The sequence below is a fragment of the Styela clava genome, chromosome 13 (assembly GCF_964204865.1).
Source record: "Styela clava chromosome 13, kaStyClav1.hap1.2, whole genome shotgun sequence".
In the NCBI taxonomy this organism is placed as follows: domain Eukaryota; kingdom Metazoa; phylum Chordata; class Ascidiacea; order Stolidobranchia; family Styelidae; genus Styela; species Styela clava.
Window position 1 is genome coordinate 9765841 of NC_135262.1, and position 17291 is coordinate 9783131.

Genomic DNA, 17291 nt, shown 5'->3' on the forward strand with positions numbered 1-17291 from the left:
AACTTAAAAGTCGCTCAATGGATATATCTTATCCCCGGAATAGGGTTTCAAGTAAACTTTTGTATTATTCAAACGGAATAAATCGTAAACATTTTTGAAATGATAGACACAGCTGATTCTGTATGTAGCTCCAAGTGTTTTTCTACTGATAATGGGACAAATTCAAATTGCGCTATTTTCGTTTTATTTACGCTATTCATATATAAATTACCAACCTCTACTAAATGACGAATCCGACGAATTCAACTAAGTAGGGCTGTCATTGCCGTCGTTCTCCATAACATTTGTACTATCATTATTGCTGTAACTCCATGTCTTTTTTTCGACATCACTGTTAACTACGTCATACACACCTAATGAATATGACATCGGCGATCATAGTTACAATTATGTATTCAATATTTTGACTGGAGGAAAGGTGGTTTGCAATCAAAATTGATTGATTTTACAAACAAGGCAAACGAGACTGCCGACACAATTGCAACTTATGCAAAAGACACCTTAGAAAAAATGCTTTTGAAAAAGTGCGTGGCATTTGCAGGAGACAACTGGGAATGCCCTATTGAAGAGAATTAGATCTCCAGAAAAATATGCATGGTCAGAAGAGTGAATTTGTAGTGACTTAACATACAAGCGTGTCTGTAATTTGTTTTAAGCATGTAATTGCTGATCTTCTATTCCGGCACAACGTAATTCTCATTATTATTTTCCACTCTGAAATTGAGATTTATTTAGAGCTATATATAGTGAATGCTCACCCGCCTGGTGTGAGATTCTGCTTGTGACCGAAGACAATACTCTTCATTTCGGTAGCTGGCGCTTTAGAATGAGTATCGTAGAGCGTTTGCAGCCTTAGCATTTTGGTAGCGCATATATATGGTCTCATGAAAATACGGAGCTCCTGAAGTATGTGCACCAAGATGGCGCACAACCTGAACATAGTATAGGTTGTGCACTGTCTAGAATTTCGCTTTTTCAAATATGGTAACCCTATCCTATTTCATCCGCAAAATGAGGGTCTATCTACGAGTTGGGGTAATATATGAATAAATGTGGTATAGTTGACCGACACGAAATTGCCGACAATACCTCAGTTACACTTGACCCAGGCAGGCATGGGTGAACAGGCGATGTCGTATTTTTGTGTTCCCCTTGACTCATGACTATCAGATTGTGGGCAATTGTGATTATAATTCAGATGTGAATGACTGATACTATTTGATTACATTTATGGTAGCGTATTGTAGAAAATACCATATTTAATTTTGAGAGTATGACGTAATGATTACGTCAAAATTATACCAATGGGGAACACTTTATGATTATCTCGAAAAACGCACAGCTGGATGTAGTTTACGACGTGTTGTGCGATGCGGGAGATATACGTTGCTCTCTTTGTGATAATAAACAAATAAACAAATAGAAAAAAAATCAGGAAAGAAAAAGAATCGGCTTTAATGTCTCAAGGACAAAGTAATTTTCTAATCTTTTATTTTTTGGGTATAATATATAATTAACGATTGGTGTATCCGATTCACGCGAATTCGATTCATTTATGTTGCGAATTCTTCAGACGATGTTTGATTGGGAGCACCGCGATCGTGCACCGCTTTACGACTTTCAGCGTTTTGCTGATGAGGGCGTTTTCGCTAATCAATACTTTGTTACTTCTTTGTGCTTTGAGCAAGATTAGTCGCATAAAAATATATCTGTTGTACCAAATCTGTTGTATTAAAATGGAGGGAGAGTTTCAGAAATATGAAGCAGAAATTAACAGTGGGAGTGAGGGCGTCGATAATTTCTCCAGTGAAGACGAGGAATCTCATTATGATGACCTTCTGGGTGAGTGAACACGTACTACTTCTTTTATCAATCAATTATCACGCTTTAAACCTTACTTGAGGTTTCGTTCGCTTTCCCGATTCTATAATCAGTTTTATTTAATTATTTTGTTTTTATCAATCATTTTATCGTCTATTGCTGATTATGGAGTCGAAATAAACTTATACTCATATCCTAGGGCCAAGAGGTTCAGCCTTATACGTATTTTTCATCTGTATCCACCACCCCAATCTCGATGGGACCAGCAACAAATTTAGGATTGGATTTATTTGCTCAGCCGTTTTCATCGGACTCAGATGAAGAGTTGACAACGCTTCAACCCATTCGGCCCGCATCCTATGCAAATGTTGAATAGCAACAGAGCCCACAGCTGCAATTCAATTATCCCACGATCCAGACTTCTTCAGACATTCCTTCAACATCCACAAATAGACCACGTGTAGGAAGGCCCTCTTCAAGAAGATGACGACGTGGTCGTCCTAGGATGTCTAGAAGTCCTCGAAATCAACAAACTTCACCGATTCAAATGTCACCAGCCACAACGCCAACCCCTCCAGTTTCAAGTCCATTGCCATCTTCCCCAAGATCGCCATCGCCAGTTTGGGATGAGAATGAATACGGACATCCTCCACAACCTATTCCATTCACAGGTCAGTCTCGCCATCCCCTGAAAGAACCAATCTTTTCATTATCGGTTCTATTTCAATTTTTGGACAATGATTTTTGGGATAACATCACATCCCAAACCAACTTGTAGGCGGTACAAGAGAAGATAAGAATTGGAGATAGTTCGACCACACGAAGATATATCAGTAAATGGAAACCAGTGACAGTGAGTGAAATAAAAGCCTTCCTTGTCATCATATTGGCTATGGGACTGGTAAAAAAGCCACTGCTGAAGAGCTACTGGTCAAAAAGGCCAACCTAGGTCTCCAGTTTTTGTTCAGGTCTGATGCCTAGAGATCGATTTTTGTCCATATTGACATTTTTTCACCTCAATGAGAACACACAATGGGGGCCATACAACAAAATTGGTCAGAATCCGCTCCATAAAATTCTTCCATTTCTAATACTTTTAAAAGAAAATTTGAAAGTTTATACAGTCCTGGAAAAGCCCTAAGTTTGGACGAACGAACATGTCCTTTCAGAGGCAAAGTAAGATTCCGATCTTACTTGCTGAAGAAGCCAAAAAAATGGGGAATAAAAATTTATGAACTATATGAAACTAGATATTGTTTGGGATTCAAGATTGCAACAGGCAAAGTCAGCAATGAGTTCAACACCTGCGATTGTGATGCATCTCATTAGGAATTATTTAGGTGTCGGCCATGAAGTGTATACTGATAGATATTATACATCACCCAAACTGTTTGCTGAGTTATACAGAAAAAAAAACTGTCGCGGTCGGTACATGCCGAATTGATAGGCGTGGCCTACCAAGAAGTACCATTCAAAAACAATTCGAAAAAGGGGGGATAGTGTCTTCCAGAAAAGGCCCACTGCTTGTTTTGAAGTGGAAAGACAAGCGTGATGTACTTATGCTTTCCACAAAAAATATAAACGACACTAAAACAGTTCAATTTCGTGGGCCTGGGTGATATGAAGATAAAGTAAAGCCTGTCGCTGATCAGGAATATAATGACAACATGGATGGTGTTGATAAGTCGGACCAGATTTTGTCTACAGCTTTGGTCGAAAAACAAATGTCTTACACTACAGTTTTGAGCGAAAAACAAAAAAAATGGTGGAAGAAACTTTTTTTCCATTTTTTAATCTCACTGTTGTGAACTCGCACAAACTTTATACTATGGCAGCTCAAACAAACAACGATTTGAAGGGATTGAATCTTCTGGAATATTTGAAGAAGTAATCTATAAGCTCACTTGTGAAGCACATTCTGTAACAACGAGCCAAAGTCATCAAGTTGCATCACACGTCAGACTATCCGGGCGCCACTTCTCAAAATTGAATGCTGCTGGTGCTGGAAGACAACATGTGCAAAGAAGTTGCCATGTTTGTAGTAAGAAAGATCGATCGAAGAGACAAGAGGAGGGAGCTGGTACCGGCACTAAAAACAGAAATTGGACTCAATATCATTGCCCCATCTGCAACGTGTTCTTACACGTTGATCCATGCTTCGAATTGTACCACACAGTGGTGGAATACGACAAATAGGAAAGTGCTTTCTGGTTCAAGTGGGTGTACTATAATATATATTTCAACATCTGGACGCTAGCGGCAGGTAATTGTAGTAATCAAATATTACCAGTATGGAGTTCAGGAAGCTGAGAAACTATGCTCTACTTGGAACTGCTTCTGCAAATGATAGTGTCACACGTGGTGAGGTATTGAACTCCAAAAAATGCGAATTTATACGGCGATAGTAGCGAACGATCTTCATATGTATTAGTATTTAATTTTCACAGATGAGGTGAATGAAGTTGGAAGTTTTATAGAGCTTCAGCTCGATGGTTGCGAGGGGGATTCCAATGCATATTTATATAGTGAAAGTGGCTGTTTACCGTTTCACGAAATACTGGATATTGATGTAAGTCTCGATAATCTGGACACGACGAGTATCTCGGACAGTACCATTGAGGACTCTACAAGATCATATGGCACTATTAAAACCTATGACGAGCCTTCACCTAACCGAGAAAAGAGACCAGTGCACGATAAATGGAAACAAAATAATAAAAAATTAGGCGCCTCCGTGGAAAATCATGTAGAAACTGGAAAGGAAAGAATGTGCCCAATCGTCAACCAGGGCCATTATGTAGATCTGCATTCTGTCGCAAGGTCAAAACTCGCCAGTGTAACGTTGTAGATGAAGATCAAAGACTTGCTATGTTCATCAAATTTTGGTCTATGACGACTTGGAATGAACGCAAAATATTCATAAATACTCTGGTTGGGACACATGAGGTTAAACAACAAAGATCATCAGGTGTATCTTGGAGAAAATCTTTATATGTTTACAAACTAAAGCTTGCGAATGGTTCTGAGCTGCCAGTCTGCAACAAAATGTTCGCTCCCACGTTTGGGATGCCTTGCAGAACTTTGGTGTCTTGGATTAAATATAAAACCTCTTCTAACCAAACAGCTGTTGTTCAAGCAGGTCCGAAAAGTGGAAAGTGTGCAAAAAGAAGGGGAAGGGATAGAGAGTTTATAAAAGAGTGGCTCAGCACACTACCAACTGTAGACTCGCATTATTGCAGAAAATTGTCAAGTTACAGAAACATAAAATTTTTGTATCTAGACACCACAATATCTGCCCTCCACAGACATTACCAAAATGTTGCAGAGGAGGAAAACAGGAGGGTCGTTAGTGAAGCTTATTTCAACGAGATTTTCCACAGATATAAATATATCCTCAGTTTTCATTCCTCGAAAGAATTAATGTGATAAGTGTGTAGGTTACAAACATGGTAACATGAGTACAGTTGAGTATAGCTTGCATATCAAACTGAAGGATGATGCTAGAAAAGAAAAGATACCCGACAGAGATTCTGCAAGTGCAAATAAATCCGTTTGGACGATGGATCTACAGGCCGGCTTTTATGTCCTAGAAGACCTAGAACGAGAGCTAGTAGGCTACCTCATATTACAGAACTAAGCTACAGGTACACAATTTCACTTCATATGATACGAAATCAAAAGCAGGTTACTGTTACGTCTGGAATGAAACTGAAGGCAATCTTTCTAGTGAAGTATTTGCTTACTTGCAGTTTGAAAATTTTAAGCGAATCATTTGTAATAATCCCGAGCTGAAGCATATCATAGTTTGGAGCGATGGATGTGGTTACTAAAATAGGAACAGCACGGTAGCGAATGCATATTCTAGTCTGGCAAGAACTTACAACATAGATATAGAGCAAAAAATTTTGGTGGCTGGACATACACAAATGGATTGTGACTCGATGCACAGCGTCATTGAACGAAAGATCGTAGGCGACATTTTTTCTGAAAGAGATTTGATCGTACTTATGGAATCCGCAAGAATCAATCCATCACCCTATCATGTTCGCCAAATGAAGCACACTGATTTCAAAAGAATGAATCAATTATTCCTTCAAAGCATTAGACCCGGAAAAAGAGTAGGAGATCTCAGAGTGCATGATTTGCGTGTCCTGAAGTACGAAAGTGATGGTAGTATTCGTTACAAGCTTTCGTTTGAGAAAGTAATTTGGAAAGCGCTACCACACCGTGTAGCACTCAAAGTCAATGGGTGCCAATGTTCAGATCTCGTATTCCAGTTTGTGCAAGGAAATTTAATAATCTTCATGAAATGAAATCAATTATGCCAATTGACTGTCATCTTTTTCATGACAACCTTCCTCACGAGTAGATTATACAAACTAAAATGAAGTATACTTCTATAAATTCATGATTACAGTTGTTTGTTTAAGTTGATGTTTTAGTTTCAAAAGAGTTATTTATGTTTTGATTCTATTATATTGTTTGAGTTGAATTTAACATTCCTTGTATCAATTGAATACAATACATCTGGCCTGTGGGCTGACATCTACTCTAATGTTCATTAAAGCCAGATTATGGTTAAGGAGGAATATCGAATTTTTGACTTGGCTTTCGTGTCATATTAGTTTGAGGGAAGTCACTCTCTCATTATTTGCCAAATCGTATATATAGGTCAAGAGAATGTACAGAAAAAATATAGGGTGAAGATGTGAATAATATTGCCTAACTCAGGGTGCGGGAATAAAAAAAAGGTAGTTTCCAGTGTACGTTTTCTGCATTATGTTTTTGATTCATATAAGTGTACATAATTTTTCAGTCTATGTTTTTCATATTCAAAAAATTTTTCATTCCATGTTTCTCCATATTCAGAACATCCACTACACTGTTAGTATTCCAAAGCTGTGTCACTTTATATGTTCATGTAAATAATTTGCTTGAAACACACTTGTCTTTGATAATTCAGAGGGGGGGTAATTCTGAGCTGGGTTCGTCGAAGAATTCTTGAATTTTTTTCCAATCATGGAGTAGGCAGCACAATACAATTGGTTGTTAGGCTCTACATCAGGGGTAGACTAAATTATATTATAATTTAGCATAAAATTTGCAATTACTCGTCTAATGAGCCTATAATTTAAATATAATTAGAAAAATAGCAACAAAACGCAGAAAAGTTGATGCTAAGTGCAAAGGGTTCAATGGCGCCGAAAATATTCTAATGGAATTTTTTGAGATGCAATGTAATGAGGAAATCTATATTTATTTTGAGAACTGTATCACTGCTTGATTTTTAATATAAAAATATCATCCGTTCGGTTTCGGTTTCCAACAACAAATATATGCGGCCCGCCAATGACTTGCAACCCTTAATTTTGGCTCGCGAGCGACAAAGGTTTGCCAACCCTTGCTCTACATCTCTAGGTCTCAACATTGTTGTTTATCAGCCACAACAGTATCATAAATACTGAAATACAATAGCTGCTCACAGACGGCAGTAAGCATCCGACACCCCCATGTTGAACAGTCAATAGCTATTGAATGGTCGAAACTAATTTTTATGAACATTTCCATGAAAAGTATTAGTAAAGACCTTAAATTGGACGAATTTTCACAGCTCTAAGTTGAATATTGGCGTCTTGGGAATTTCAGATAAAATATTACGGTATTTGCTTCTCAAAGCCAAAAAATCGTTTTCTGCCCCTGTTCAAGCAGTAATATCTAGACCCTTTTTGAAGCCGCGAAAACGCAACTTTTTATTTTACAAAATCACGTTCGAGTTCTACCCAAAGACGGCACACGCCACTCGGTCGCAATCTGAAGGATGGATTATTGTAGATAATGATTTTCTGCGCAAGGGGATATTTTCACTAAGTTTGTGGGGTAGCTGTAACGGATTGTGTGGGTGTTTAAACATTTTGAAATTTATCCGGTCGATAGCAGTTATTTAGGCCTATGATCTCCGTCCTGTGGACCAAATTTACACCCTTCAGGCAATTTTCTTAGCTCTTCTGCATATTCGCGAGTTCTTCCGGAAAACTTTTGATCCCTTCTGTGAAACGCGAACATTTCCACAAATACGGAGCGCTTCGGTTTTGAATAATCTTGAAAGGTTTTCTCTATAACATCATATGTTTTAGAACTAGGTAAGTCGGGTGCCAGAAGATTGTGTAGAATTTGGTAGGTTTTGGCAGATAAGATTAATATCGATATCATTTGCAATGAAATTCTGTTCCAATCGCTCACAATAAAGTAGTTCACTTCCATCGTATTCTCAGCCATTTCTTTGAGTTACAGGGAATCTTTAACGCGGTCTCATGTCTAAACAATGAACAGTGTCTCACCAACGTCTGTGCGATCGCTGTAATATTACGATTCTTCCACAAGTGTATTCCCATCCTCGTCTCCAGTTCTGTTGTGTCCTGGGGCCCCTTTATTTACGTAAAAAATATACACGTATACACGTTGTAGCGACTTCCTTCATGGACAAACTCAAACCACCGACTGACCTGTATCTTCAGTCTAGGACAAAACGTGTTAAGCAAATCGCATGAGTAGCCATGCGATTTACGACGTGATAAATAAACCACAATATATTTAATCGTTAATTTGTTTAGAAAAGTTTCATAAACACCAGATCTAAAGCTTTCATTTACAAAGCGAGGGATTAACGGCAATTCGAGACCGAATAAAAAAAAAACGAGAATATCGGTCAGAGACCGAAGACTTATCGATCGAAAGTTAGGGAACCCCCAAAACAGCGCTCCACCTTGTGTCCCATCATTAATTAATTAATAACTCGCTAATTATACGACATAATTCCACTCCAAAACCAATAGGCTTCTGGTCCGACATATGCTGAATGCACATGCAAAATCTGGAGCAGATTTATTCTCGCTTTCGTGAGATATCGCGTGCATCTAACAGACAGACAGACATACAGACAGACAAATACCTATCAACATACTTACCGATTAAAATCGATAAGTAATAATCGTCAAAGGCAAATCTCTCCTTTGTAAGTGTCTTCTGTTTACGTCCGATTTTGGTCTAGTATACTGGATCTCAACCAGTGGGCCATGGCCCACTACTGGGCCATAGAGACATTTTCAAGTGGGCCTCAGGCATATCAAAAATTTCGATGGTTATTGAAAAGTTTAGTTTTATTTGTGTCATTATGGTCAAATTTTCATTTTAGTAGCAACGAACGATGCTGCTGTTTTTCATTCTAATTATTAACGTGAAAGTATTTATTTTTGCAAAAAGAGACTTGTTTTTCCTGTAGTTTTTCCCTTGCATGAGAAAGTTAGTCACAGAATTTTTATGCAAGTGGGCCTCGAAAGAAAAAGGGTTGAGAACCCCTGGTCTAGTAAGATTCGAACAAAAATAATTGTTTGATGTGAAAATTATTTACATCTACTTCGAAATAATTTTACTCGAACTATTCTCGATTTTAAAGATTTCGTTTTTACCCAATACAATAGGCCTATATTTATTCATCAAGTCTTTTTATGAAAGTTTAAGAAATACCATATCCAAAGCTGATGCCTAGATTGTGGTTTAGTAATACACCTAGTTGTTCGTCTCTTCTTGCTTTTCCTTTTTTATATTATTTAACGTGTCTGATATAAACTGCTTAAAATCGTATTTAAAAAAGATCAGAGCGTTATGGGTTTCTTATACCCATGTTTGGAAATCTCACTGATAATGTATATATCTCTTTTTGGTGCGTTAACTACACTCACGATCTACGTTACCGATCTTACTTTTTCTCAGTTTTGATGGCTATGCAGGTATTACTCTGTTTTCGACCATTTTCTTCCTATGCTATTGTCTCGACCTAGTTTTGCTCGCTGTGCCTTTCCTCATTGTTGAATTGGCACCTGTTCCTGTTTACGTCTTGATCTCGACCCCCTCATCTATTCCCATGGCATCTGGACGATTTTTTAATATATATATAACCGGAAATTAATAAAGAAAACATAATGTACAACAGCTGCCAAGGCAACAGTAAACTGGCTGCATCAATTTTTTTTTCAATCGTTAAAACAGAGATCATAGATGGCAAAAATCGACTACAACTAGTAATTAGATACGTCCATCCGAAGGATAATATATTGTACACTCTAAAAATACTCAAAATTATTGAACTTTAGCTTATTACCGAAATGGAAACAAAACAGACATCTGTCGAATAGTTGTTGGCACTCCACCACCCTCCCCCCAAATAAGGGAGCTTTAATACAGGCAATACACCCCAACGGAAATGATGAGACGAAAGCTTCAGTAAAGAAGGAGCCAACAGCGCTACAATATTGTAACGGTCTACGGTCTGTAGATACTGTACTTTGGTCCATATAGTAAAAAGTATCAGTGAAACAAATATATATATATTTTATGATGCATCTCAGAACAAATATATTTTGTTTTCTGTGGTATTATCACAAATATTACAATTGGACACGAACTGTTTGTGCATATATTGGGATTCATCATGGCTTAAGAATATTTAAGAAGATAAGAAATATTATCGTTCCTTTCAAACCCGTATTGGTGTAGTGTTTAATGCCTAATCCAGCATTGGTCATTATATCAGACTTCTCTTATTTTTTCGTGTTTCACTTTCGCTTTTCAACCTATCTATAACTCGGTTACGTCTATTTTATTTTTCCCATGTGATGTATTATACTGCAATACCGTTCTGTAATAATACCATCAGAAGCTCCCTTAGCACATGATGCCCAAGACTAATTTCTGCACGGCAAATAGCATGAATTCCTACAGACAAGAGCTTCTTCCTCAAATGAAACTTTTTCCGGTAGTCCAAATATAAGTACATTGAACTACAGGTAACTATTTCTGGAAATCATTTGGTAATTGTTATATATAAAATGAAGGGCAAAATGTGAATTTAATTTTAAAGCTTTTTAGATGGATATATTTATAGATTTTATACCACCTCTCTGAAAATTTTGCTCTTGCATATATGTAATCACCTCTAGGCAATTTAAAAAAGTATAACATCAAGGGCCAACTTCGTGAATGCTATGTTAAACCCTCATCGAAAAACATTCATGGTCATAAAGTTTTTTATGCAATTATAAATATACAACTTCTCATGAGGATTTTCAAAATTTAGTGTTTTAAGATTGTTTCCTTCTTACATTACCACCAGCACCAGAGCCCCGGTTACCATACAACTCTAATTTGAACACTTAAAGCTAAGAATCATGAATGTTGTAGTCACGTTAGCCTATGAATAATGTCAATATATATGAAAGTCGTACGCAACCAACAAAAATATGAATATAATTTTTTCTATAAGTTGATATTAAATTTAACTATACTTGAAACAAGCGCCCGCTCGATATGTCTGCAACGCACCATCCATTCCAGGACCAGAGCGCATATATATTTGACTTAAATACTAAAGACCACATTTACTGAATTTGTCGGAACATAAGGGATAGCACGGATCAATTGCAACTCACTCACCTGGATAGTAAAACTTCGTCAAACTATGATTGTAAGACTTTCTGGTACAACCAATGAACATGAAGCATGGACGAGTCGAGATAAAACAGATTAAAAAAAAGACATGCTCTGGCTTTGAGCAGATATTATTTCGCTTGTAAACAGATGGAATATATAGCGGATGTCAAAGTATAATCATCACGTCAATGGTTTGCTGGAAATGATTTCAATCGATGTAGTGCAGGAAGACAATTAAAAAGTAGCTGTATCATTCTTATAATTAGAAAAATAAATATACTATAATGTCGTGTCGGAATGTGGCAACAAAGCGGTAATTGAAATATGGATAATCTTTTGCATGTTTAGACTTTAAAATACCATCAGCTCTAAGCCACGCTCAGGAATAAGGCTTACACACTAAAACATTTGTCTGATTTTTAAAACTTGAAATAAGCCACAGATTTGTGAATTTATTGAATACAATTTATTTCTGCATTAAAATTGACATGAATCATATTGTTCGATAAATTCGAAATCATCAAAAATTAAATTTTGAGATTTGAAACATTTAGCCAAGTACAATTTAGTTTATAGGATTTAATTATGATAATTTTTATAATGTAAGAAATTGTTTTAAATATATATAATGATCAGGTGAAGGTATAACCGGCTTTATTTACGGGTTAGATTCTTGCATTAACTTTAAGATTCTTTCTCCCTCATTTTTTCCTGTTGAGAATGCTCCATCTACTGTGCTGTATCTCGGTATACTCAGCGCTTCTCCTGCAAAAAAGACTCTTGGCATTTTGTTAACGTATAAAGGTTCTCGTACTTTTTTCTGATGGCTTGACATTTGTCCAATTGCCGGGTAGCTGTAGGTGCCAAGAAAATTTTTATCCTGATGCCATTTGGTTGTTATGATATCATCAGGACCTGGTAATTTTGGGTTGTTCAGAAATCGTCGTAACAAATTTGTAACAGTCAATTTAAGATCACTTTCAGGTATGTTACGTATCCTATTTGAAGTCTTTTTAGTTATCCAAAGCATAAGAAAATTTGTTTTGTAGCTTGTGATTTTATATACGCCACGACACCAATGACTTTTAATAGAAAACTCGTCTTCAGATACCGTATCAGTTAATTCATCGTACGAATCCCATATGAGATATCTTTCGGAAAACTTTTCTGGTCCCCAGAAGGGTTCTTCGTAAAAGAGAAACATTTTGTTTATTGCGCCAAACCCGATCTTCTTTATTGCGGCTTGTTTTTCCTTTGGCAAATTTGGATCAAAGAGAGTTTTGTGATATTTTTTGAGACAGCCGATCGAAACCGTCACGAGTACCATATCAGCGTGTATTACTTCAGTCTTGTTAAATTGATTCAAATACTTTATCGCGACTCCATTTTTATTTTCCTTGTTCCACTGAATACTTTTTACTTTGCTATTCAACTTGATTGCACTTTTCGGGATACTCTTACTCAATTTTTTTGGCAAACTCATATATCCATCCAAAACTTTTACGTCGTTGTCGCCATACTCTTCATATTGGTACCATGCTAGACAATTAACAATATTAGGATGTCCTCCGTCAGTGATCTCGAGTAATCCAAATTTGTTTATAAGAACTGGGTTGATCACTTCTCTATTAAGTCCAAGCTTTTTTTTATAGTGTCTAAATAGTTTTTTTCTCCACATTTTTCTTGCCAAGTTTCCTAGTGGTAGATTGGCCACTTTTTCCTCACTACTTCCCACTGATTCAACGAGTCTCTCAATTTCTAATTCGATATAGTCCACAACTCCTGTAAATTCATTGTTAAAATTATAAAAATTGATAGTATATTCAAATAATGAACATCTTAAAAATTAATGATTGCATGTTTTAACATTTTGCTTTTCAGGCTTGTTGAGAAATTTTCACTATTTAATCTTCTTGATTAGGCAAATATTTTTTGACACGTCACTCTATATGACATATTCACTTGATATAGTCAACCTATTATTATTGTCCATTCTCCACGTTATTCGCGAAATATTCTAATGACCACATAAAACACACGCGAAGTCGCAATAAAAAATTTCATTGGCTATTTCAGCATTGGTCAAAGTTAGGTTATGTGACAAAATACCAAAAAATAGGAATTGTACTTGAAGAATTCCAAAATAAATCTGTTATAGCTGGAGTCAAAGGTCTTCCACTGTAGTACTGAAATTTTGAGTCTTTTGCCGGAGAGTAGCGACCCCAACTCTCTATTTCGAGTTTTGTATCTTTATGTAGGTACTGTGACAAAAATACCATAAACGTTTTTTGTAATATTTTAATCCACTCGAATCAAAATATAAAGACCGACAATTTGCGACAAAGAATATTTGATTGCAGAGCTTTGCCCGAAGTTATCATCATTCGTTCCGGACAACTCGATATGGCGCCGAGTCTATCTTTTTTTCTTTAATATAAAACAATCGGCAAACGCTTTCATCCGCATTTCAATGCAGTTTGACGTTTGAGAAACAAATGACTTGAACTACCAAGATTTTTTACTGCTGCCCAATACAGTATAGCGACCTAAAACCATTATGAAGAAAAAGAAGTTGGAGAGAAAATTCAGACAAATTGGCGAAGGTGTTACAATAAAGCACTCTTAATAAAAAAAATTTCAGGTGCTCACCTCATAAACAGCATTTCCCTCCGCGCCATGTATCCACTGAGCACCATGTTCATACATATGACCTTTGAATTCTGTTGTAAATATTCGTCCTCCAATGCGGTCAGTTGCCTCGAGAATAGTAACATCAGATTGGCCATTTTCAAATAACACTCGAGCAGCGGATAAACCACTCACACCTGCCCCGATGATCACAACTTTCTTGCAGTTACAAGTTTGTGAAAGACTTAAGGTGAGCAAAAGCAAAAACTTATAAATAGCATCCGTTTTTCTATACATTGTGTCTTTGATTAAACCTGGTAAGTGAACCACAAATGAAAATCAAATTAGCTATCTTTTGATTATAATTTAAAGCAATGCAAATTTATTTATTGTTTACAGCTTGTTTAAAGTGGGCTTCGTTTGCGAAACTAAAATTTTTATAACTTAACTGTGCAGAAATCTAACGATAATTAGTATGGTCCTTTGATGACGTAGTACTAAAGAACTCGTCGGAGTAATTTTGTATCATAGTAAAGGCATTTACAACAGTGCTTTGTGTTCTTATTGGAAACGAAATGTCTATATGGATCGTTTTGTTATTATGGTAATTGTTGTTGTTCATCTTGTTAGTATTTCTTTTCTTCTTCTTCTTGCGAAAAATCGCTTTTCACATTAACTACTGCCTAAATACCTTTGAAAGGCTGCTTTGTCAATACACCGAACCATTACTGGGCTTCCACATTTACCTGGTATCATTGACTTGGTAAACTTACCAATTTGTTGTGCCCAGCCGTTAAAGTTGCAATTTTCATCATGTGTTACTCATTTTCAGTGCTGCAAGCTCTTTATGTTCAAATTTGGACATTATCTATTCTATAACATATCGCCCTTCTCGTTATTACTCAAATATTCTCAGCGACACATTCTTTTCCTACACTCCAATACTCAAATATTGAACGGATCCGAATTTCATGGGTCATAAAAACATGAATTTTATAAATTATATCAGTTCAAAGTTGAATTATATATTAAACAGCCAAAAAAGTGCTTAAAATGCTTTTATAGAAAAAATATATATAATTAAAATCATCAAAAAAATAAAAATTTCCGTGATATTTTTCATTTATTCAATTGCTCAACATTTATAGTTAGATGCAAATAAAATGCAAAATTATAACAGGGCGCACTTTTTTCTAGTCCAACTACGATGCTATAAAATTAAATAAAATTTCATATAAGTATAATATTTAAAACATCCTTTCTCGACGTGCGTTCTTCATGATAACCCAAGGCTTTCTCAACTTCGATTGTTCCCTGCTTCCCGCACTGCGTAATTTTGAACAGCGCAATTTTATAGTACGCTAATTTTAATCCCATGTTATGGAATGTTATAGTCTAAACATTCGCAGTAGCTCAAACCACAAAAACATATAAATTATACATCATATAAATTTGAATGTAGGTATCACTTTTAAGCGTGTTTTTTTATTTCGATCTTCTGCAAGATTATTGGGAATGCAACAATACTTTTACGTGGTTAATATGTAATTATAGCGACACATAGCTCTGGGCCGTGTCGGCCGCTTCGTGTTCAACATCTCTGGTCACCTAACTGGTTTTGAGATGGCTATGAAACTTGTTAATCAGCTTATTTTGAACAAATTCACACGAAACTAATTTGCTCGAAGTCAAACATACATAGTTTTTGTCTTTTATTTCCAACATCTTATTTCATTGCAAGATAAGTTTCTGAATCCAGTGTGTATATATTTATCAAGTTGTCGATTAGAAGATATGTTTTGAATATATACATATATGTGTGTATAGCAAACTCGTTATCATCATAACGATTCCTAAGTGTTCGGTCTCATGGAAAGCGATAAGAATCTAGATTACCGACAAAATACATGCAATATTTCGCATGGTTTAGGCCAGGCACCATTATCTGTAGACCGCGTCTCAGTTGCTGGAATAGGTAACAGTTATTGGTCGCATTTGCATGTTGATTTTTGATGTTGTTTCATAATAAAAATAACCGGAAAATGATTTATTACAGCGACATTGGAATATGGCGCACTTTTTTTAGTCCAACTACGATGCTATAAAATTGACTGCTATTTCATAAGTATCATTTCTCGACGTGCGTTCTTCATGATAACCGACATGACTGTGCTTCCCGCACTGCGTAATTTTGAACTGAGCAATTTTGTAAAACGCTATTTTTAATCCCGTTTTATGGAGTTTATAGTCTAAACATTCGCAGAAGCTCAAATCACAAAAACCTCGAATTTAAAAATGAACAAAAAAAAAAAAAGTTATTCTGCTCAATACAGTAGAAACTTCAGAAACATAAAAATATAACATAAATAAACATAAAAATGTTTACCTTGTAACTCTAAGGCTGGCGATAATATCCTAACGCCAATAAATTAACTAAAAGCTATTTTCCACACCCACATCATGATCAATAACATATCACCGTTCATGTTATTGTTTGCTTGGGGCGTTAACGAACATTTTCTTGGGACGTGTATTTATTGTAAGTTTGGTAGTAAACAATTTTGTCGCCACGTTTTTAATTTAGGTGATGATTAAATCATCTGTTTTTACATAAAGTTATTTTATAACGATATTCCAAAAAGTTTATAATTCTTTGTAGGAATAATAGAACATAATATTTTAAATTCATAATCCTATTGTATATATTTTTAAAAGATGAAGCAATATTTAATCAGATTTTCTTAGCTAGGTTTTACGGTTGTTTTAGAACGAATGTAAGCGTATTTTCCAATTCCAAGAAAACAAGCAAACACGAGTAAGCCTCGGTGCCAGATATTTCTGCAAGTTGTGTCGGTACCCGGTGGCAAGATTATAAGATATTTGCAAAGGCATCTCCTTCGTTTATAATTCTTCGTTGGAATAATAGAACATAATATTTTAATAAATTCATAATCCTAATGTATATATTTTAAATGATGAAGCAATATTAAATCAAAATTCCTTGGCTAGGTTTTACGGTTGTTTTACAACGGATGTAAGCGTATTTTCCAATTCCAAGAAAACACGAGTAAGCATCGGTGCCAGGTATTTCTGCAAGTTGTGTCGGTACCCGGTGGCAAGATTATAAGATTATGAAATATTTGCAAAGGCACTTCCTTCGTTAAGGAGATACGAAATGAAAAAGAAAAGATGTAGTGAGAAAAAACATTGATCAGTGATAAATAATGATTAAATGCGTTTATACAATAATTTTTTGTTTTGTTTTATATCGTGCAGTTTACCTATTCTTGAAATCGTGCAGTTCACCTATTCTTGTCACAAATGTAGCAGAAATTAATATCGTGCACAATGGTCAT

The 17291-nt window shown here is 35.9% G+C and overlaps 1 protein-coding gene across 1 annotated transcript; it reads right to left on the minus strand.

Moving 5' to 3' along the window:
• Positions 1-11711: 11711 nt before the first annotated feature.
• On the minus strand, positions 11712-17286 carry LOC120332392 (spermine oxidase-like). Its single transcript, XM_078119098.1, has 4 exons — positions 14709-17286; positions 13957-14249; positions 13436-13568; positions 11712-13089 (listed from the first exon to the last, which is right to left on the minus strand). Exons 2-4 carry the CDS (start codon positions 14230-14232, stop codon positions 11966-11968), a joined length of 1533 nt encoding a protein of 510 aa, XP_077975224.1. The 5' UTR covers positions 14233-14249; positions 14709-17286; the 3' UTR covers positions 11712-11965.
• Positions 17287-17291: the final 5 nt, after the last annotated feature.

Bases quoted from the DNA above. Each gene is read 5' to 3' on its own strand.
- LOC120332392 (XM_078119098.1), bottom strand. From the start codon at position 14,232: ATGTATAGAAAAACGGATGCTATTTATAAGTTTTTGCTTTTGCTCACC. The intron at 13,569-13,956 runs GTGAGCACCTGA...TTTTTGTCACAG, and splicing joins AGGGAAATGCTGTTTATGAG to TACCTACATAAAGATACAAA. The intron at 13,090-13,435 runs GTACAATTCCTA...ATGAATTTACAG, and splicing joins TTTATTTTGGAATTCTTCAA to GAGTTGTGGACTATATCGAA.